Source organism: Capricornis sumatraensis, chromosome 16, assembly GCF_032405125.1.
Source record: "Capricornis sumatraensis isolate serow.1 chromosome 16, serow.2, whole genome shotgun sequence".
Lineage (NCBI taxonomy): Eukaryota > Metazoa > Chordata > Mammalia > Artiodactyla > Bovidae > Capricornis > Capricornis sumatraensis.
In genome coordinates this window covers 66,355,272-66,379,203 of record NC_091084.1, presented here as the reverse complement: position 1 = coordinate 66,379,203, position 23,932 = coordinate 66,355,272, and the positions used below count along the sequence as shown (strand labels likewise).

Below are 23,932 nucleotides of genomic sequence, written 5' to 3'. Positions count from 1 at the left end.
TCAGAGGGAAAGAGGCTCTGTGATCAAGGGGAGCAAGCCAGAGACCCGGGTCTGAACTCTGCACTTACTCATGGTAGGACTGTGGGCTAGTTACTTACTTTCTGGATTCAACTGTGTCATGCGGATAACGGGAGCAGTAAAGCTACTAGCTTGAAAGCACAGTCTAGACCTCCGTGCCCTTGAATGCCCTTCCAGTTTTAAGACCCAGACTAGGATTCTGCTGGTGATGGATGTTGATATACAAATGAGCATGAACATTCCTTTTCAGAAGCAAAGAAAAAGAGAGGGTAGAGGATCCTGGGAAAGTGTGTAGGGGTCTGTAGCTAGGTCAGATCTGCTTTGAATTAGTAACGGTTCCACATTCTTTCTCACCAGCAAGAGGAGTTCTGGAAACACACTCTTGGTCATGGGCTCCATGGCTGTTGGATGCCCTTCAGTGTGTGAGTGGGGCAGGGGATGAATTGAGAGAGGGGTGCAGGGGGCTCTGGTTTTTCCCTGGTGATGTAGTCTGTGCAGGAGACAAAGAAAAGCAGGACATTTCTTTTCCTCCCCAGGTTTGTGAGGTTTGTAAGCTTTCATAACTCTAGCAATTTTCAATGTAGAACCAAACAAAGCCCACAGTGACATTTAATGTGCCATGCTGTGTGCCAACTGCTGGAGGTCAGCCAGCCACATTACTGCCTGCCAAGCCCTGGATGATTTTCAATGAGCAGGCTTAGCTGCTCTGTAAATGTCATGGTGAAAAGCAAGATTCTGGGCCCTGAAAGTCTCTGAGTCCTAGAACACCAGATGGGAGGGGCTGGTAAAATCAGAACCTCCCCCAGGGTCCAAGAAGCCCTTTGCGTCAGGAGTCTTTGGCAGATGTTTATGAGTCCTTGCTGACATCACCCCCTCTCTCTGAAGGCGTCAGGATGGAAGGAAAACTGGGGGATGAGTACCAGGCTTGCTTGCTCAGTCACTCAGTCATGTCCAACTCTTTGCAACCCCATGGACTGGAGCCTGCCAGACTCCTCAGTCCATGCGATTTTCCAGGCAAAAATACTGGAGTGGGTTGCCATTTCCTCCTCCAGAGAAATCTGCACTTGGCTGTGATCAATTAATTGTAAACACCGATGCTCTCAGACTAGCCAGGGACCGACCCAGGGATCGAACCCACATTTCAGTATGTCTCCTACGTTGCATGTGGGTTCCTTACCACCAGCGCCACCCAGGAAGCCCGTGCCACGGAAAGGTGATAAATAACTGAGTCAGACCACAGGTGGGAAAAGGAAAGCCAGGTGGACCTATGGCCCGGTTATCACATAGGACTGCTGGTGAGATTATTTCTGGGGACGTATTTGCTCATTGGAGATATAGTTGAGTTCTTTCCTTATAAGGAAGCCTAAGGGGGCCTCCACCCTGCAAGGGGCACCCTGAAGTTCCCCTATTATCCTCCCAGAGGGAATAGAGCTTTGGTTCTCAAACTTGAGTGTGCACTCAACCTCCTGGAGAGTCAGAAGATCTGGGGAGGGGCCCAAGAGGTGGCTTGTCTAACAAGTCCCAGAGGATGCTGATGATCAATCCAGGGACCTCACCTCCAGAAGCAATGGCGCAGAGCAGAGGTAGAGAAGGGGGAGCAGGAGTTCCTGACTCTGGTATGTGAACATCTCTCCTCTTTTCTGAGCTCCAGCTGACATTGGGGGCATCCATTCAATGAAAGGAGATCAAGAGGACACCGGGCTCTGATAACTAATACTCAGTGTCAGACGTTGTTCTGCACGTGTCCCATGGACTTGTTTTAAAAGTTGCAGCAAATTACGAGGCAGCTAATAATACTATCCTTGTTTTACACTTCAGGAAACTGAGGCTTAGAGCAAAGAAATATATCCCCATTTAGTAGGTCTTAAAAGGCTGACCTGGGATTTAAAGCCAGACCATCTGGCTGTTCCTTGGGTGTCCCAGGCTTCCCATCTGCATTTTCATTAGCTCATTTGAGTCATGCACACATGCATATTTACACACACTTAGCTGAAGTAACCCCCGCTCTGTGTCTGGTGGAAAAGAAAACCAATTCCTAGGCACACCATACCTCTGAAGATTCCACAGGTTTATGTTTAAGCCTTTTGCTTCAATTTCCTACTTCCAGTGACTTCTCCTCTTTTCTACATCTTACCTCATCTTTCATTTTTTTGTCATCCTTTAGCATGCCAGCCTTACCCTTTTAGATTAAGTCCTTCTGTCCCCTGCCAAAGTGTTCCTGACTCAACGCAGTGTAATTCCCCATCGAGGGAGTGGGGTGGAGGTGGGTCACATTTTAATGCATCACAAAAGAAATATATATATATATGCTCATGGAAAGATTAGAGGAGGGGCCAAGCTCAGAAGAGCTATAAAACAAGAAAGAAAATCTCCTTTTCCGTGCAGCTCCATCTTGAAAAGGAGCAGAATGTGAGACTCCCCAAAATGCCGGTTAGCATGTGGCTTATTTTAAGCTGAAAGTGGTCAGGACCCATCAGACTAAGGACAAGCTTTTTTCCTCCTCCTTAACTGACTGAAAGGATTTAGAAGGAAGCCTATAGCAGGAAGAACTCTGTTACCAGAGAGAACTTTTTTCACTGGAGAGGCTTATCTGCATGGCCAGGCAAACATTTGTTTACCAAATATTTGCTCTTCCTGTGAGTTGTCGTCCTCTCCTTTCAAGCCCCAGACCCTTGTCCCCTTCCTTCCCTCAGGATGGCATGTAAGCCTCAATTACCTGACTGCCTTTGAGTCTCCTATTTTATTAAGGCTCAGGCATATACGAAATTACATTTTCCCATTAATCTCTTATGTAGATTTAATTATTAGACCAGCCAAAGGGGTCTAGAAGGGAAGAAGGGAATTTATTTTCTTCCCCTATTATCTCTTGTTTCTCTTGTATCAGAATAATAATTTATGGAAAGTAAAAACTTAATAGTAGGCATCTATTTTCTTTTTGGAACGTCCTTTGGTGTACCCCACCCCTGGGAATCTCTTCCTACACCTGTTTAGTTCCAGTCTCTGCCTACCTGGCTGTTCCTCCTCACTCTCCACCTCTGCGTCTTTTCTCAGTTCTCAAGACACTGCTCTCACTTTCCTCTGCAAGGGAATCTGGGCTGTGTCTCCCTCTTCCTTCTTCTAGATCTCACCCAGGGTCTGAACTTTTTACCACTGAAATAACCAACTGGAGGGTTGGTGAGCAGAAGGCAGTTCTCTTTCTAGAATTAATCTGCTTCCACTTCTTAGACAATGATCCATCCCCACACTGCCTCCTTCACATACCCGCTTACCTCCTTTCCAGCCCTCCTCCCCTCCTGCCCGTATCATAAACGAATACAACAGCCCACTCTGAAAGGGCTTATAGTCTGGTAATGGGGACAGACGTGGTCAGAAAATCCCACCAGAGGTAGGTACAGAGGAGGAGCGTGTAAGACATGATGAAGGAATAAGAGAGGAAGTGATTTGCTCCCCTTTGTGCTTGGACCGATGATGACGGTGTGATGCAGTTAAGGCTGAGCACTGAATTTCGGTCAAGTGCTCTGTGAAGGCTTTTATAGGCAGTTTGGTCCAAGACCTCTCAAAGGTTGAGCACTTCTCTGGGTTAGTGGTTGTTATGTTCTCAACACGCTTGGAAGTGGATATTGCTTTCCATATTTTACAAATGAGAAAACTGAGCAGAAAAACTAAACAACCTTCTCTGTTGGAGCCAGAATTGCAATCCAGGCTTGAATCCAAACTTCAGTGTCCTGTGATTCCTTCTTCCCTTCCCTAATCCCATGCAGTCTGAGCCCTCAGATACCCAGAATAGTGCCGGCCTTCTCAAGGTCTGGGGCCTCAGGTGACCCCTCTGCCACACTGCGCACCCTGCATCCTGAGAGGCAGACACAGTGGTTTGTTTCTATGAGTATTAGGCTGGCTCATATGAAATGGCCAATAGTTAGCCTTTCTGAAAGAAAGTGAAAGTCGCTCAGTCTGACTCTTTGTGACCCCATGGACTTTACAGTCCGTGGAATTCTCCACGCCAGAATACTAGAGTAGGTAGCCTTTCCCTTCTCCAGAGGATCTTCCCAACCCAGGGATCGAACCCAGGTCTCCTGCATTGCGGGCGGATTCTTTACCAGCTGAGCCACAAGGGAAGCCCAAGAATACTGGAGTGGGTAGTTGGCCTTTCTAGATTTATAAAAATGGCAGTTTCATGTGGTTCACTCCAGTACAAGGTACCAGTTGAATTTTGAGTGACCCTGGATCTGTTCTTCTGTGAATAAGACTTTCAGACAATCCCACCATCTTCCTGCCAGACGATTTAGACTGAGAGAAGGAGAAAGAGAGAGCACCTTGGCAATTGTTTTTCTTGCAAGAAACCCGACCCAGTGCCTCAGCATGAAGGAGCTTCATCAAGTCCCCATTTTGGTTTTGATTCCTGGTAACTCCAAAGAATAGCTATATCATTTTTGGAATTCATTCAATTAAAAGCTCACATCTTTCCCCTTCTCACAGTCTGGACATGCTATATCCAGACCAGAGAATAACAGGAAGCACTCTAAAATTCTTTTTTTACAAAGCAGCCTAAAAATCTCCTGAGATCAGCAGGGTTTCATGAACAGTTGGAGCTGTTGGGAGAGAAAATGAAAGCATTTGTCTGTGGAGAAATTTTCCACACGTGAGCGATAAATTCCCATATCCTGCTCTTGGCTAGAGTCGGACTTCCCCAGAGTTTGGTCAGATATTTCCCTGGTGGCCTCAAAAGCAAACCCAGATTTCTCTCTTCTGCCTGCCTCTACCGTTCTGTCTCCTCAGCTTCACAGTCAGGCATCTTGACTAACGTGGTTCTGCACAGTGTTCCCCTCTTCCTTGCCTCTCATTTAAGCTTCTTCCAGTGCAGAGCTGTGGATTGAAGCTACCCTTGCCAGGCTGATCATGGCCTCTTCATTGCTGAAGCCAAGAGGCACTTCTTTGCCTCATCTTAGCCGACCTCCAGGCAGTCATGGGTGCTTCCCCCTCCCTCTTCTAAATTCCTGCCCCCTTTGCAGGCTCTTATTCCTTTGCCCATTCCTTAACTATTTTGTCTTCCTGAACTAGATTCTCTGCTTGTTTCACTTTACTTTCTCTCCAAGGACGAACTGAATCTGCCTTGACTCACCCATGGCCTCTTTAGGTGTTGACTCTTCATTCACACCTGAAGCTCAGATCTCTCTCCTGACCTTTGGCCCATATTCCCAATCATTTGCAGGACATTTCCCCTTGGCTGGGTCACAGTCCACACACTTGGCACGTTTACGCGGACACCAGAATCTTTTTCCTCCCCATCAGTTATGCCCCCTAGATATGGTAGCCTTGTCCTTTGGTTGCCCAAACCAGAAACTTGAGAGAACTTCTCGGCTCTTTCTTGTTTGTTTGTTTCTTTTCCGTAATCAACCAGTCCTCAAGTCCTGTAATTCTGTCTCCTGCTTCTTGTTGTGAAGTCGCTAAGTCATGTCCAACTCTTTGCGACTCCATGGACTGCAACACACCAGGCTTCCCTGTCCCTCACTGTCTCTGGGAGTTTGCTCAGATTCATGTCCACTGAGTCAGTGATGCTATCTGTCTCTGTCTCAGGTTCATCTTCCTCTGTATCTACCACATCTTTACTAAGCGGATTTTGCTCTTTCAGTCTTGCCATTCTCTATACTGGACCAACTGAAGCCCTTCCGTGGCTTCCCGTCACGCTTGGGATAAAGTCCTGGCTCTTGCACTTAACGGATAAGGCCACGCACGATTTGGTCAGTCCTTTCCTTCTGCTCCCACTGTACTCATTAGCCATCCGGAATGCTCCTGAGAGTACCTACCTTTTAGATCTCACACATATTAGTTCTCTCTTCTCTCTAGCTCATTATCTCAGATCCACCCTTAGTACCTGACTCAAGACATTTCGATTCCAGCCATTGATGGGACCCCAGTGTAAATAAAGTTCCCTGCTTACAAAACCCAAGAACATCCAGTGCTTATTCCTATTCGAATATTTATCTTATTCTAGTGGAGGATACAGACAAGTAAAGAGAGTGTGAGTTTTTACAGAAAAGAGAGCATAGGAAGGGTCTTTTCTGGTTCTTTACTGCTTGGACACTTGGCATAGCACACATACTAAAATGCTCATTATGTATTTGTTGAATGAATCAATAAACACTGGGTTGGTCAAAAAGTTATTCAGATCTTTCCATAAGACAGTATGGAAAAACCCAAATGAACTTTTTGGCCAACCCAATAACAAAGAGCTCAGCAAGTATTAGAGTCCACGTTCTTATTTTGTTTCCACTTAACCATTTTCAAACTTAGCCATTTTTCAAATCAGTGCTGTCTGGCTCCTGAGTGCTTTGTGTCATACGGTGGACAGTGGATTCTAGAGTCACATTGCCTGTGTCCAGATTTGGTTCTGTGACTCTGCGAGGGTGTGTGACTTTGAAAAGCCACTTAATTTCTTTCAACCTCAGTGTTTCCATCTCTTAAATTTGGATAATAGTCCTTATAGAGTTATGGTGAGGATTAAATAAGGTAATATCTATAAAGTATATTCCTATTCATATAAATGTGAAGAATCATCGCATTTCAACATCATCATCAGGCTTCCCTGGTTGCATGGGGTGGCAACTAGTTGGACACAATTTAACAACTAAACAACAACCTTTATCATCACCGCCACGATTACCTTGATCCCTCTATTTGCCAATAAGACAGATTCTTCTGGACCATGAGATGAGTGGGTATTCAGAGCATTCTTCTTGAAGGCTTTAGTTCTCTTTGGAATTAACAATTGACCAGGGGTGTTGGGTGCACAGCTCAGAGCATAGGCCAAGAGGGATGGGAAGTATAGTTGAAAAATGACAAAGTAGACTACAACTCTCTGAGGAGCAAATAACTCAGCTGGTTAGTTGGGAGTGCTGCCTTAGGAACTGGCCTATAAATAAGGTTGATGTTTTAAGGGGAGACAGTAACTTAACCAGGCATGTTTGGATGGTCTACCTAGGAGGTGCCAAAAGAGTGTATGAAATGACTTAATATGATTAACAGTAATAGTATGAAAGTGAAAGTGTTAGTCACTCAGTTGTGTCTGACTCTGCAACCCCCTGGACAGTAGCCCTCCAGTCCCCTCTGTCTATGGAATTCTCCAGGCATGTATAATGGAGTGGGTTGCCACTCCCTTCTCCAGGAGATCTTCCCAAACTAGGCATCGAACCCAGGTCTCCTCCATTGCAGGCAGATTCTTTACCATCTGAGCCACCAGGGAAGCCCAATAATGATGGTAGCTCACATTTATGTGAACAGGAATATATCTTATAGATACTACCTTATTTAATCCTCACCATAATTCTATTAGAAGTAAAAGTATACAACATGCAATAATTAATTTTGTGAGTTCTCATTAAATGTTTGGAACTATTCTAAGAATTATGTTATTTTATTTAATCTTCACAACAACCTTTCTGTAGGGAACTTTTTAAAATTATTATTTCCATTTTATACATGAGACAACCAAGGCTCACAAACATGTATGATCAGCGTTGTCCAACAGGTAAAGGGAAAAGCTGGCATTTGAATCCAAGTCAGCTTGCCTCCAGAGTCCAAGCTTTTCCTTTCTTTCTTTTTGGTTGCTCTGAGTCTTCACTGTTGCATGCAGGCTTTCTCTAGTTGCAGGGAGTGGGGGTTACTATTCACTTCATGGCATGGATTCCTCATCCCATGGCTTCTCTCGTTGCAGAGCACAGGGTCTAGGCATGCAGCCTTCAGTGGCTGTGGCTCATGGACTCTAGACCCTGGGACTCAGTGGCTGTGGCTCATGGATTCTAGACCTGGGACTCAGTGGCTGTGGCTCATGGACTCTAGACCCTGGGACTCAGTGGCTGTGGCTCATGGACTCTAGACCCTGGGACTCAGTGGCTGTGGCTTATGGATTCTAGACCTGGGACTCAGTGGCTGTGGCTCATGGACTCTAGACCCTGGGACTCAGTGGCTGTAGCTCATGGACTCTAGACCCTGGGACTCGGTGGCTGTGGCTCATGGACTCTAGACCCTGGGACTCGGTGGCTGTGGCTCATGGACTCTAGACCCTGGGACTCGGTGGCTGTGGCTCATGGACTCTAGACCCTGGGACTCGGTGGCTGTGGCTCATGGACTCTAGACCCTGGGACTCGGTGGCTGTGGCTCATGGATTCTAGACCCTGACTCAGTGGTTGTGGCTCATGGACTCTAGACCCTGGGACTCAGTGGCTGTGGCTCACGGACTCTAGACCCTGGGACTCAATGGCTGTGGCTCACGGACTCTAGACCCTGGGACTCAGTGGCTGTGGCTCATGGATTCTAGACCCTGGGACTCAGTGGCTGTGGCTCATGGATTCTAGACCCTGGGACTCAGTGGCTGTGGCTCATGGATTCTAGACCTGGGACTCAGTGGCTGTGGCTCATGGACTCTAGACCCTGGGACTCAGTGGCTGTGGCTTATGGATTCTAGACCTGGGACTCAGTGGCTGTGGCTCATGGACTCTAGACCCTGGGACTCAGTGGCTGTAGCTCATGGACTCTAGACCCTGGGACTCGGTGGCTGTGGCTCATGGACTCTAGACCCTGGGACTCGGTGGCTGTGGCTCATGGACTCTAGACCCTGGGACTCGGTGGCTGTGGCTCATGGACTCTAGACCCTGGGACTCGGTGGCTGTGGCTCATGGACTCTAGACCCTGGGACTCAGTGGCTGTGGCTCATGGATTCTAGACCCTGACTCAGTGGTTGTGGCTCATGGACTCTAGACCCTGGGACTCAGTGGCTGTGGCTCATGGACTCTAGACCCTGGGACTCAGTGGCTGTGGCTCACGGACTCTAGACCCTGGGACTCAGTGGCTGTGGCTCATGGACTCTAGACCCTGGGACTCAGTGGCTGTGGCTCATGGATTCTAGACCCTGACTCAGTGGTTGTGGCTCATGGACTCTAGACCCTGGGACTCAGTGGCTGTGGCTCATGGATTCTAGACCTGGGACTCAGTGGCTGTGGCTCATGGATTCTAGACCCTGGGACTCAGTGGCTGTGGCTCACGGACTCTAGACCCTGGGACTCAATGGTTGTGGCTCACGGACTCTAGACCCTGGGACTCAATGGTTGTGGCTCATGGACTCTAGACCCTGGGACTCAGTGGCTGTGGCTCATGGACTCTAGACCCTGGGACTCAATGGTTGTGGCTCATGGACTCTAGACCCTGGGACTCAATGGTTGTGGCTCATGGACTCTAGACCCTGGGACTCAGTGGCTGTGGCTCACGGACTCTAGACCCTGGGACTCAATGGTTGTGGCTCACGGACTCTAGACCCTGGGACTCAGTGGCTGTGGCTCATGGACTCTAGACCCTGGGACTCAGTGGCTGTGGCTCATGGACTCTAGACCCTGACTCAGTGGTTGTAGCTCATGGACTGTAGACCCTGGGACTCAGTGGTTGTGGCTCATGGATTCTAGACCCTGGGACTCAATGGTTGTGGCTCACGGACTCTAGACCCTGGGACTCAATGATTGTGGCTCATGGACTCTAGACCATGGGACTCAGTGGCTGTGGCTCATGGGCTTAGTTTCTTGGGTGCAGGTTGAATCTTCCCAGACCAGGGATCTTACCCGTGTCCCTTGCATTGACAGGTGAATTCTTATCCACTGTGTCACCTGGGAAGTCCCAGGCTTTTTCTTACTACATAATTCGCTCTCATCTCTTTATATTGGGGATTCTTAGTGAGCTCCACATCAAGTGCTTGCGTCTTGGAGATGACCTCAAGACCCAGACTTTGTTCATGTTAAGGCTATCACTCTGAGGTAGATTCTCTAAAGCAGAAGGGAGGGCGAGAACCTTCTCAAATATGCAGATGTCCCTGAGAGTTGAAGTGGGCTGTCATCTGTATCTTTTTCATGGATAGTATCTTCCTGCATAAAACCAGAAGGACAGCTGGCTCCCAAGCTCCTTGCAAGAGAGCCAAGCCAGACTCCTTCTACTGCAACTTCATAATGACTGGGCTTCCCTGGTAACAGAGCTGGTAAAGAATCCGCCTGCAATGCAGGAGACCAGGGTTCCATTCCTGGGTTGGGAGGATCCCCTGCAGAAGAGATAGGCTACCCATTCCAGTATTCTTGGGCTTCCCTGGTGGCTCAGATGGTAAAGAATACACCTGTAATGCAGGAGATGTGGGTTTGATCCCTGGGTTGGGGAGATCCCCTAGAGAAGGGAATAGCTACCCACTCCCATTCTGGCCTGGAGAATTCCATGGACAGAGGTGCAGTCCATGGGGTTGCAAAGAGTCAGACATGATTGAGTGACTTTCACTTTAAATGAGAAATAGATTTGATCAGAGCAGGTAGAATTTATTTTAGGCTTTTGTTCCAAGAACCAATTAAGGTTTCCACATCGCCTTAAACCAATGCTGGTATCCTCCTTTTTTTTTTTTTTAATTTTGAGTCGAATGCTAGAATGCTGGGCTAAGATGTCTCGGTAGCATTTTTACTTAAACTCTTTTTCTTTTCTTTGTGATTTTCCAGCATCCTTCTTTTTACAACTTTGAGTATCTCACAAATCTGGTCAAAAGGACTCTTCACACTGTTTTTAACTTATGGGTGAGAGATTACAATCTACTCTTAAGAACTTAACTAGTTTTCCTGATGCTGACATTTTGAGAGGGAGTGTTATGAGCCATCCTATTTTTTCCAAGTCAGAACTTGAGAAACGGATTTGAGGAAGGAGTTTTCTCAGCCCTTCCTGGTTCCAGAGGCCCTCTGGAAGATTTTATTTTTTTTAGATTAACAGAAAGAGCAAGAGAAAGTATTTTGGTGTTTTTCAGGGCACATCATCACTACACATATTAGTCAGGGAGGAAACTGTGACTGGGTGTCTTAGCCAACAGCTGTGTCTGTGTGTATGTGTGTGTTGGGCAGAGATCCTTACGAAAAAGATAAAATTTTTATTATGGGGGAATTCATAGGTGGCTACTCTTTCACAAAGAATTAATAAATAAGTGGAGGTAATCTGGAATCTTTGAAGAACAGTTTAAATCAAGAAGGCTTGCTGGACATTACTAGAAATGGCTGCTGTCTGGGTACTAATTCTGAGGTCTAGACATTGTTGTGGCTGTTCAGTCACCGAGTCGTTCCAACTCTTTGTGAACCCATGGCCTGCAGCATGCCAGGCCTCCCTGTCTTTCACCATCTCCTGGAGTTTGCCCAAGTTCATGTCCGTTGAATTTCCCATCATTTATGAGTAGGTCAGATGGTAAATTGGAGAAGGAAATAGCAGCCCACTCCAGTACTCTTGCCTAGAAATTCCCATGGACAGAGAAGCCTGGTAGGCTACGGTCCATGGGGTCGTTAAGGGTCAGACATGACTGAGCGACTTCACTTTCACTTTTCACTTTCATGCGTTGGAGAAGGAAATGGCAACCCACTCCAGTGTTCTTGCCTGGAAAATCCCAGGGACGGGGGAGCCTGGTGGACTACTGTCTATGGGGTCACACAGAGTCAGACACAACTGAAGTGACTTAGCAGCAGCAGCAGATGATAAAGAATCTGCCTGTAGTGCAGGAGACATGGATTCAATTCCAGGATCTGGAATATCCTCCAGAGAAGAGAATGGCAACCTACTCCAGTATTCATGCCAGAATAATCCCATGGACAGAAGAGTGTGGTGGGCTACAGTCCATGGGTTTGCAAAGAGTCAGACATGACTGAAGCCACTTAGCATGTATGCAGAATGTGAAGCAAAATGAAAGAAAGAGGATTCAAACTTGATTACTGGTGCTGCACACCTTTCAGTTCAGTTTGGTTCAGTTGCTCAGTCATGCCCGACTCTTTGCGACCCTGTGGACTGCAGCACGCCAGGCTTCCCTGTCCACCACAACTTCTGGAGCCTCCTCAAACTCGTGTCCATTGAGTTGGTGATGCCATCCAACCATCTCATTCTCTGTCACCCTCTTCTCCTTCTGCCTTCAATCTTTCCTAGTGTCAGGATTTTTTCCAATGAGTCAGCTCTTCACATCAGGTAACCAAAGTATTGGAGCATCAGTCCTTCCAATGAGTATTCAGGGTTGATTTTCTTCAGGGTTGACTGGTTTGATCTCCTTGCATCCAAGGAACTCTCAAGAGTGATCCCCAGGACCACAGTTCAAAAGCATCAATTCTTCAGCACTCTGCCTTCTTTATGGTCCACCTCTCATGACTACATGACTACTGGATATTATTTCCCTCTAATTCTTCCTCCTTCCTGCCTCCTTTCTTTTCTGTTATTGTTTATTGGGCTTACATTTTACTAAGCAATTTATGTACATCATTTTGTTTAATTTTCATACAAGCTTATGAGAGAAGTACGATTGTTATCTCCAGTTGACAAACAAGGAAATCAACGCTCATGAAAGTGAAGTCACTTGGTCCAGACCAGTCACAAGTCCAGAGTGAAAGATAGAGCTAGAACTCAACCCCAGGGCTCTCCAGTCCAGACCTTGACCTCTCAACCCTCACATCATACTGCTTCCTCACTAAGCGTGTTCTATTCTTTGTCTCCAGGGACAGAATGAGAACGTCTGTCAATGTTGTGGGTGACTCTTTTGGGGCTGGGATTGTCTATCACCTCTCCAAGTCTGAGCTGGACACCATTGACTCCCAGCACCGAGTGCATGAAGATATCGAAATGACCAAGACTCAGTCCATTTATGATGACTTGAAGAACCATAGGGAGAGCAACTCAAACCAGTGTGTCTATGCTGCACACAACTCAGTCATAGTAGATGAGTGCAAGGTACCTTTCCCGTTCATGGATATCGAGACCTGTATATAATAGTGCATGCTCAGTTTCTTAAAGCAAACACAAAAGCCCTGCATGTATTATTGTCACATTTATTTTTCTAAAGAATCATGTAACTCAAGCTTCTGTGAGTCCCAGATCATCTAACTCCGTGTCTAACATGGCAGGAAATCAATAAGTCTAACAGTGAAAGAGTCAGATGGTTGCTTGTTTCATCTATGTGATATAAAACAATCATTCTGATTCCCCTGTCCACCTACTCTGCAAATTTTATCCGTTTTCTCTGAATATTATGCTCAAGAATTTGTGGTTTCTAGGGCTCTGCTGACTTTCAGATACTCTGTTCCTCAAGTGAAACATCGAGAGAAATGCCCAGAATCACTTGATTTACATAGCACAAGTGTTCCTCCTTGCTGTATATCATGTATTGGTTAAAAAAAGAAAAAGAAAAACATGCCCACATAAATTTGCAAAGCTATCATTCTCTTAATTATTTTCGTGGGAGCATGAGTTCTGACCTAGAAGTCACTTTGCCCCAAGAATGGGGAAGCAATTGTCTCCTGCAGGACAATTATCCATAAATGTCTTTTAAAAAACATGACATGTCACACATTGCCTGGCAGCACCATTATTCCTGAAGCATGGATGTTCTGGACTCTTCCAAGCTGTTGGATGCTAAGTCTTAAAGCTCAGTGGGCTCTGTCTCGCCTTCACTGTAACTAACTTGACATTGTCAAACACCGAGTGTCATGACCAGAGCGAAGCAAACTTGGAGAAGCCCCGGCAGGTGAGCAAGGTCGACTCTGGAGGGTCGAGACAGCAGCTGAGGACAGTCTGAACCCAACACAGATTTCTGAGACCTTGTTGACTCCTGTTGACCTCATTTAATAATTAATTTCTCCCTGTATTTCTGGGTCATTCCAAATGTATGCCAGACAACTAAGGATGACATAGAAGCAATCCTCTTTATTGGACTATAACATAGTTCAATGGCTCACCCCCCTCTGTATCAGCTACATTGTGCATACACCTAATTTTCTAATGAAAATTAGGGAGGGACCCTACTCATCAAGAGGCAATTGCATAAATCAGTTACCTCTGTGAAAACAGTTAAAACTGTTGGAAATTAAGATGGACCTAAATGGTAAACTCCATTCTCCTGGAAAAGTACCACATCTAAATGAATATGCTGGATTATTCTCCATCAAAATGTTAGTTTTGGTCAACAAGAGTCAGTATTTCATGAAATAGGTTTATGCTCTATTATATTTAACAAGTATTTATTGTGTGCCTTGTGGGGTTTAATTGAGCACCCCCATCTTATTCCTATGACTTCCTATATTTTGATTATTAGTCGCATTTCACAGAGTGCCCATAACTGACAAAGCCCTGAATTAGGCACTGGAGGACAGCAAAATGAATGTACAATTACATAGCAAAGATACAGCTTGATCCCAATGGCTGCCATACAAGGAAATATAGTCGTATGAATGAAAATAAAATCACTGTATGTATTTTTTAATTTTGCAGTTATAAGAAGGATCTTAGAGGTTAATTACCTTTAGAGTGACCCTTTTGGAGCATCTCAGCATACAACTTAACAATATTGTACAGGACAAGTTTTGAGGAAGATTTGTAAGCATGGGGATAGTTTTAGATTTCAGACTTCCCAGATTTTTTTTTTTTTCCTCCCTTAAAGGACATCAAGCATGTCAGGACAAATTCATTTCATTTTTTTAGCAAACAGTTAAACCCCCAAAGGGAAATGTTGGTCACCTCTCCCTATCACTAGGAAATAAGCCCATGAGGAAAGAAATTGTATTCCTATTTATCACTGCTGTGCCCTAAAGTAGTGCCAGGCATGCAACGGGCTCTGCAGAGATATTTACTGAGTGTATCCTTTTAGCATCCTGACCCTATGCTTTATTTCAGATAACCTTTTTTTTTTTTTTTTTTGCTGGGCAGTTCCATAGAGATAGTGGCTTAGTCTCTAGGTAATTAACCACTGAACCAACCACTCATTGGTGAATTATTGTTTAATAATCAAGTAATGAAACTGAGCAGGTCATGAAAATAATGAAACGACCATATTGGTTTAATAATTATTCAGCTGTTTTCGTTTTTTAGTTAAGTGATCGAGTTCAGCTCTGTGAAGATCATGAGGTCAGGCAATTGACTCTTCTTGCTGTAGACCAATCAGCTGGCTTGACACCCACCCACAAAGGAGGCAGCCAGAGCTACAGAGATGAATTTGCAGGCTTTACCCAGAATATCTGAGTTACCTTTACTCCTGCCTTTGAAACTCTTCCTGGTCTGTTTTGTTCCACTGTTTTAAAAACTGAGCTGGGGACATCAGTGCTTTCCACCAGTCCCTACCCTTCTGGCTTTTCTGTTACCCAGATGTTGGAAAAGAGCCGGGTGGAATGGATGGGGGGGTGGAGTCCCCACTTCCTTTAAGCCAGTCAGAAAAAGGGAATGCCCCCCAAAAACTGCTGTCCCAGCTACTTTAGAGACAGAGGTCCTAATATGTGAAAACAATCCCCCCAGGTTCTGTCTGGTTTTCCAAAGGCACCCCACTGAGATTTATAATGTTACACGGCTATTGATCTGGTTCATCGCTAAAAGCCAAATAGGCACATCCAAGGTCATGGTGAACAGGCAGCTTGCTCCAGGCAGACAGTTTGTCCCTGGCAGTCTTTCCTGACAGTTCACTGAAGGGGAAACAAATTTGCTGCTGCTCTGGTCACACCTTTAACCATTTTAAGCATTGTTATTTCATGTTGGTCTCTCTAGTTTCAGACTCTTGCCTTGTAACCGTAGTTTGAAAGTATGCAATGTTTTTTATTTTAACCAGAATAACTGCATGTGATGCTTACATTTGCTTCTTGCATGGTCTTTTTTTTAAAATGAAGGCTTCATGGGGAGTGGTGGAAGGAGTAGTTTTTATTTTCATTTGCTTGGTTCATGAAAGGCATTTGGTTTTCTGTCCCTAGCATGTTGTGTGTGTTCATAATGCATGCGTCTCCCTTCCACTTGGGTAAGAAGAAGGTCAGATTTCTTTCAATCATTGCTGCCGTTTGTCATGTCTCCGTGTCCTAATGCTTCCATAAATCCAGTCTCTCCATTATGTGGAATATCAGTCGTGGGTTTAAGTTTGCACATGACGTTGAGGACAGACAGATGGAAGGTAAGCTAGGAAAACGATTTAGATGTGGAGGGGGAAACCTCCCAATCTGTGTAAGGGTTCAGTTTGCTTAGAGCCAGGGAAGCATAATCCAGACAGTCTGGTGATTATAGTTGATTAATAAATGTCTGTGTTGAAATAATTTAGATTTACTGGTCCCTGGCTTTTAATTCCCTTCTTTTCTTCTTTCAACGTTTAAAGCCTGGACAGCTTATATGGTGGAGCCAGACCACCAAGATTTCTGATTTTAAAGTTGGACATATATAAAATCCACCTGGGCTCATTGAAACTGAACCTTTCACGTGCATGAGTAGAACTAGATGCTGGTTCTGGATGTTTTTGTTTCTCTGCGGTTGTCTGGAGTAGCACGGGCACTATGTTTTAAGGACTGCATTATTGTATTGTGAGTCTATGGGTAATTAGAGCCCCTCACAACCCTAAAAGCATCATACAAGTTATTTATTTCCCAACTTGCAAAGTCTCTCTAGTGCTTCAGATACCTTCCCAAGGCAAATATGCCTTTTTAAAGTGTGCAAATCATTGTTGAAAACCAAGACCAGCTTAAAATCAATTTGGAAAGAACAGTGGCTAACATCAATATTTAAGTTGCATAGTAGAACCTGGGTCTGGTGCTCCTCCACATAGCCCCCGGGGTGGTTTTCTCGTTCATGGCCTATAAGTTGGATTGTTGATGATAATTATTTTCAGGTAACTCTGGCAGCCAATGGAAAGTCAGCCGACTGCAGTGTTGAGGAAGAACCTTGGAAACATGAAAAATAAGGATATGACTCTCAGCAAATTATTGAATAAACCCCCCAACGTATCTTATGGTAAAAGAGGATATAAACAAGCTTTCTTTAAAAAGAAAAAAATACATCTATTTCTGTTTACTTAATCTATTAGCTGAGGCTTAGAGGATCTGTTGTGAGTCAGTGACAGGCACGGTGCTGTGTGTCATTGCCAAATAATGCTTCGTAAATGTCTCATTTTCTCACTTGTATTATTGTTTGAATGGATGCTGGTGGAGGAATCAGTTTGAATTGAAGATGCATTCTTGCCAGCTTCCCTTTTCTCTCAAGATGCAGAAGCGTGGGTGCTCTTTTTCCCAGGAGACACAACTAAAGGCGTGTGGCACATTCTGGGGATTTGGAATAATGAGCAGACACTTGGCGTGTTACTCTTTCCAGCGTTCTCCAGCCGCACCTGGTAGCACACAAGAGATTCTGTTGGAGCCTTTGTAAGAAATCCCCTTCAGCATCTTAGAGCGTTTGCCCTTGTGTTGGTGAAAAGAAAGTACCCATCTTAGGGAACTCTGACAGTTTCTCTTCTGTTGAATTTCTCTCTTTAAGTTGAATGACTAAATGTTTCAAAGAGAGTCACATTTGGAGCCATATCTTAAAAGCAGCCTATTATGGAACCCACTGAGTCTCTGCTCTACCCCACCTAGTCTATGGGAACAATTGTTGAATTTCAAAGTATGTTTCATAACTTGCTCTAAATTCAGTAATGGATTAGGATGTAGCTTACATAAAATTGCTGTATATATTGACAACACTTAGAGAGCACAGTCAACACAAATTTTAACCAGATTCAAATTTATTTGTGTTTGGGTTACATCACCTTGTATAGTGAAATCAAGTGAGATTATTTGATCTATGCTTCACTGTCTTTATTTTGTCCATAAAATTTTTATTTGGGTTTCTACCTAAAAAAAAGACATTCTTCATCTCCAAATTATTTCTGTCATATTCTCATCAGACTAAAAGACTTAATCATTTTACTGTCTTCACAGATGGAAAACAGTTACATTGGCTGTGCCTCTTTTAATACTAATCTCATGATAAAAGCAAACCCAAAACACGGTTAGTTATTTAATATGTAGAAAGCTTTTTATTATATTTTATCAAAGCACCTAAAATCAATTACAGGACATAGTTGAAAGCAGAACCCATCTTCCTCCCCAGTCTTCTCTGTGGAAAGAACCAGTAAACAAACATATGTGCAAAATCCTATAAAGATGACATTTCTATGGCAAAGTCAAGGCAGCCTTGAACCATAGAGTAGGAGAAAAGGGTGGCTTTACGGAACTTCACAGATGGAGTCTTTTCCAAGCTGTGGAAGTTTGAGGGGATACATAATATAATACTGGAGTAACTCATCAGTGCCTTGCATGCTATAGGCATCTCCAAGCTACGTTTTGCAGTGTCTCTACTATCATTTTCTATTGAACAACCCGCAGTATTTTCGTAAGGTACCTGGCTTTGGGAGTTTGCTAAGGATTACTTGAACATACATCACTGAGAAATAAGGCACACTTGACTCTAAGGAATGTTGAAAACCTTGGTCCACTGTGGGAGCAGGGTGATCATCTGAGGCCAGCAGATGTGTGCTGAGATATTCATGAATAGCTGTAGAGCCCAAGTTTTCACAGGAGAAGGTGTCTATGGACATCACATGCCCTTCATTACCTACTCCTTGTGACCTTACTCTTCCATGTAGAGAAACTTTGGAACACACAAGAGACATGAGATTCTAGTAGTTTTGTCTCTTAAGCCCTAGTTTTTTTTTTTTTTTTAATAACAATCACTATTGAGCAGTATTAAGTAGCTCTTTGCTTTTTTTAAAAAAAATAATGCATTGGTCTTCATTTTCATTAGCTGGACAGTTAAGAGGGTGGCCAAGGGCTTGCTGAAATGTAGTAGTGGCAAATGCCTCCTTTATAGTAGATGTCATGGGTTGTAGGGATGGTTCCTGGATTTAACTGTGAAACTGTTAACAAGTCTCTAAGTCGTGCTTCTGAGGGCATTATTTATGGTGCGGAGAAGGATGTAGCTGTCCATCTAGGAACTTGTGGTTTTGTTGTTTTAGGCCAGCTTAGCACTTGAACATACTGACAGGCTGCTCAAAGGAGTGGTCTCAAGATTGTCTTCCAAAGATTCTGCCTAAAAGTCTTCCATGACTGCTTGTCTTCAGTTTTTTCCTCGTTATTGAGTTAGCCTATACATATATAAGGGGACAGTGTATTCAGAAGAAACTAGGTGCTCAGCTTAACAAAGTGGATTTTTCTAGTTTGAAACTGTATGCAGTAAGTTTCACGAGAATATCCTTAGGAAACTGGTTTATTTGGAAGTTCAACAAATCAGTTAAAAATAAGCAGTTTCTCAAATTCAGGAGTAGCTTGAAAACCCAGGGTGTACGTAGAACTGACATGTGACTGTGTCCTCTGGTTTTTTAGGCCTCTCTTATTCTTCTCATGCCATGCCCATTGGGGTTTCCTTGTCCAGCCTATGTGCCATAAACAGGACAAGCAGATCCAGAATATACCTCTAACAACCATTTCTAAACAGGATATTATAACTTGTCAGTTGTATGCATAGATTTATTTTAACAAGTCAAGCACAAATATGAATGCTTATAACACTCCATTCATGTTTGATCATGTATAAATGTTACATTTGTACACAGACATGGCAGGCTAGATATACACACTGTATCCTGTAAGTTCTGTTAAGTCAGGGCTTTGGCAACATCGTTTTTTATGGACTCATTTACTATATTTAGGAATCAGAATCATTTCAGGAGAAAAGCAAGTAGACTTTTATTCTCTCCTTCCTCATTTGTGTCCTTTGAAAAACCCAAGGGGTGTCGTGATTTGATTACCTACTACAATTCAATGAATCAAGTCCTATTCGTGAAAAGAATGGCGTAGCTATCAAGGCAAAGCTTTATCTTAGACCTTTGGGGATGTGCCCCCCATGAAAAGAGCACCAGAAATTCAAGGCAATCATCTAAATCACTCAGATCTTCGATATAAAACTTTAGATAGTAAGTTCTGAATCAAGTAGTTATCAGATTTGATTCTTATTGTTGGGAGTGGAAATACAACCTATAGCCTGCAGAAGTTACCATGTTCCATAAAATATAAATATTTACTTTTCTTTAACTACTCATCAGCTTGGGTGTTCAGAAAAGTCTAAAGAAAGGTTGCCAAAATGCCTGGTTTTTGGATTTGAACTCGTGGAAGCGGAGAAGGCAATGGCACCCCACTCCAGCCCTCTTGCCTGGAAAATCCCATGGACGGAGGAGCCTGGTGGGCCACAACCATGGGGTCACTAAGAGTTAGACACAACTGAGCAACTTCACTTTCACGTTTCACTTTCATACATTGGAGAAGGAAATGGCAACCCACTCCAGTGTTCTTGCCTGGAGAATCCCAGGGACAGGGGAGCCTCATGGGCTGCCGTCTGTGGGGTTGCACAGAGTCGGACACCACTGAAGTGACTTAGCAGCAGCAGCAAGCTAAGAAAGGCTTAGGGGAAATTCAGTTTATGGGGAGATGTACTCTTGGTCAGTAAGGTCAGGAATTCCAACAGCTGGTTAATTAGAAAGTCTCAGATCATTTCCACTTGTGCATAGAGACATATGTCATTTGTAAGTGTATATCTAGTCAAGAAGCCCGTTTGGAGTCAGGTAGAAAATCCCATGGACAGAAGGAGCCTGGCAGACTACAGTCCTTGGAGTTGCAAGAGTTAGACATGACTTAATGACTAAGTAACAACAATTCACCTACTGGATCTCCAGAGAGAAGCCCAACCCTGCCATGTTTTTGCAAATACCACACTTCCGTTTGTTCCCAATAGCAAAAGGTGTGGTACCATATTTCACTTTTGTCTGAATCAAGGGTTCTGTTTGTGCTATGTTTTCCATACAAAGAGCATTAGAGAATTAAGGCAGTCATCTAGAGCATGCAGATCTTCATGATCTGAACCAAGTAGCTGTTAGACATTCAGCAGTGAATGCAAATAGGTACCCTCATGTTCAGAGAGAATTCTCCATCATTCAGACTCTTGATAAACAAGCCGCAGCAGCTCTTGCCCGGTGTGATGACTAAATGCTCAGCATTTACACCCAGTAGAGGTGGCCATTCCCACTTGATTGCTCGTCAGTGCTTGGGGCCATACAGTTGCGCGGGTTGCTGGTTGGGCTTTGCTTATTCTCCAGATAAATTCATTCCAAGCCAAGGAAAGGGACCAAGTGGGATTCTTCAATTATATAATACTTGCTTTTTGAATACAATATGATGATCCAGGAGCCTGAAAAGATTAAGGTGAAAAGCAAAAGGCCTGAAGGAATTTTGAAGTGAGAATTTTATAAATCTAGTTGTCAAAGAAGATAAATGGTCTCAGTATCTGATAATTTTGTCTAAAACCAAAAAAGGCCAATGAGCATCAAGCCAGACAGGTTGCATTATTGGCAGGTTGGTCTCCTGGGATGAAGTGAGTGCAAAGCTGTTCAGACATCAGTTGCTTTTGATTTTTTTTTTCTGAAAAGAAAATTCAACTCCTGCTCTTCCTTTTCCTCTCTTCTTATTCCAGTGATCATTGTTGCTCAGTTTAGTAACGACCATCCAAGTTAGCGCAAAGGTTGGTTTTAGAACAGACGACAGGGAATCTTAACTGAGTAGTATCGAATTTCATAGCACAGCTAATTTAGGAAATAACAGAAATAACAGAGATGAGGAGAAATAATGCAGTTGGGAAGAGAAACATTTGACTGAGACTCTGCCCATTTTTATTCACATAACTTACACTAGTCACTTTACCCATGAGCACCATTGAAAAAAAAAAAAAAAAAAGGACAGGCTAGATTAAATTATTCAAATGCCCATCCATTCCTAAGAAGCCACCATGTAATTATCTCTGCTTTAACTTCCTTTTCTTACGAGGCTTACTACTATGTGCACATGCTAAGTCACTTCAGTTGTGTCTGACTCTTTGTAACCCTATGGACCATAGCCCACCAGGCTGCTCTGTCCATGGGATTCTCCAGGCAAGAATACTGGAGTGGCTTGCCATGCCCTCCTCCAGGGGCTCTTCCCATCCCAGGGACTGAACCCACGTCTATGTCTCCTGCATCGGCAGGCAGGCTCTTTACCACTAGCTCTGCCTGGGACACTTACTTACTGTTATAACACATTACTTAATTATATTGTAAGTCAGAGGAGCCCACAATAATGAATAGTCAATTTGGATTTTTCTCATCCCCTTTGGGGGAAATTAAGTTCAAGCCTCTCTCTTCATTTGACGTCTTAGAACAAGCTTGGAAGATGGCCATGTCCATCTACAGTCTGGTCTTTGGGAGTACAAACCGACCTCCTTTTATAAAACTGTCCTTTACTTAACGTGCTGTCCTAGTAGAAGTAGCCATTCAGCTCAGGGAAAAGTGCTGCCCCAGTCACCACAGGATGAATCTGTGGCCTCCCTCATGGTCTTGCATCGTTCCTGCTACAGCAACAGAGCCCACGCTGAATACCCAAAACACACAGTTTCCTCCAGACGGTCCTAATTGCCAACCCAGTATGGGAATTTGGGAACCTTTGGAAAATCAACTTGAACACTCTTATGAAATTTGGTGCAAGACTTACACAATAACAGCAGCTGTCTGTAAATACCTTCCTTTCCACCAGTACTCAGACACGCACATCCACATACAGGGTGGGATCGAGCCAAGTCCTTTCTCTGGAAAGGTTTGCAGGAACGTTTGATTGAGTTCATTTTCAGATTTTCCTCTTGGTTTGTTTTCACTGCGGTCATCACATCACAGGCAGAGAAGGTCTGTCTTACAAGAGTGGACTTGTATTGGTGATCCTGGATCTTCTTTTATGCCATTTCTAAAGTGAATAAAATGCCTGGTCTGTCTGCAGGGGGCGTGTGACCAGCCATGGCCTTTGAACAATCTCTTGAACATTCCAGTATCACTGCAATGGGCTGCTGTGTGCATCCTTGTTCTTTGTCCAGACTGCTGCTAAATATGGAATAGGATTTGTATTACTGTGCCACGAACACTTTCATTAACAAAGACTTCGCTCAGCTCCGTAAACGCAGGGCAGAGAGATGTACAGCTAACTGAAAGGATAGAGTTAGTTTTTGTTTGTTTAAATTTTTCATGTGGAAGACCTAATACTAGAGCATCAATAAAAAGATATTTCTTAACTGACCCATATAAGAGCATATGAAAAAGTAAGAAAAGCCCTCAAGCTCTTATTTCATTCACTCTGAGTAACTGCTAATCAGCTTGCCTATGTCCAGCCTTGCCTCGCCTTCTTACCCCTGGAGCATGTATCCATTTCGATATATGTTAAAGTCCTTTTGATTGTTATACAGGGCCCTTTGGGGCTGAGGATAAAAACTGCTACTGAACAGATCCCTGTACCTTGAAGAGTCAGCACTTGACCTAGAGCCCAGGTAACAACAGGTCTCCAATTTCTCCGGAGACACCCCTCATCCCTGGGTGAGTGTTGGAAGGTAACTTATGACCATTGTCATCTTTCCCCGCGGAGGTGGGGATAATGCGGTGGGAGCCTCACTCCTTCGGGGGTTCTGTTTCTTCTTATGGCAACCATGTAAGCTGCCTAAAAACAGTCTGTTGCCTTTGGTAGGAGAGAAATGCACACAGTAGCCCAGGAAGTTAGTTTAGCGTGTCTCTGAGGTTTTGCCCCCATGGAGCGAGTTCTCTGAGATGTATGATCAGAAAGCTGGTACTCTGGTTTCTTACTTCCCCAGGAGAGTTCTTCTCCTTACTCGGAACTCATCCTTTGGCAGCCAGATCTTTCCATAAATGACCTTCACTCCTTCCCTTCCTCCTTCCCCCAGGAAATCTCAGCATTACATTTCCATGTTGCACAGGACAGACCAGGTTATCTGGTCACTCTAGAGATTTGTATATAAAAAAATACTTTTGTGAGGATTTTTGTATATTGTTTTTCTGTTTGTTTTCTATGGCTTGAGGAGAGAGCTGGCAAACTGTGAATCTAATTTGATCTTGCCGCCAGCAGACATATTTTGGCTTCCTGGTAAAAATTTATGTTACCAAGGACAATATATTGCCCTCTGATCAGTATTGTACCCTCCAAAATTCACAGATTCCTCCAATCCAACCTTACATTATTTTTTAAACAAATCCCTG

At 44.1% G+C, this 23,932-nt stretch overlaps 1 protein-coding gene across 3 annotated transcripts in view; it reads left to right on the top strand.

Moving 5' to 3' along the window:
- SLC1A2 (solute carrier family 1 member 2) overlaps nt 1-16,778 on the top strand; it is a 104,270-nt gene extending 87,492 nt beyond the window's left edge. For all 3 annotated transcript variants that reach the window (XM_068988264.1, XM_068988262.1, XM_068988263.1), the window contains 2 exons: nt 12,546-12,777; nt 16,676-16,778. In XM_068988264.1, the coding sequence (XP_068844365.1) occupies nt 12,546-12,777; nt 16,676-16,747 (304 nt within the window). In that variant the 3' untranslated portion in view covers nt 16,748-16,778. The remainder of the gene's footprint in view (nt 1-12,545; nt 12,778-16,675) is intronic.
- Nucleotides 16,779-23,932: the final 7,154 nt, after the last annotated feature.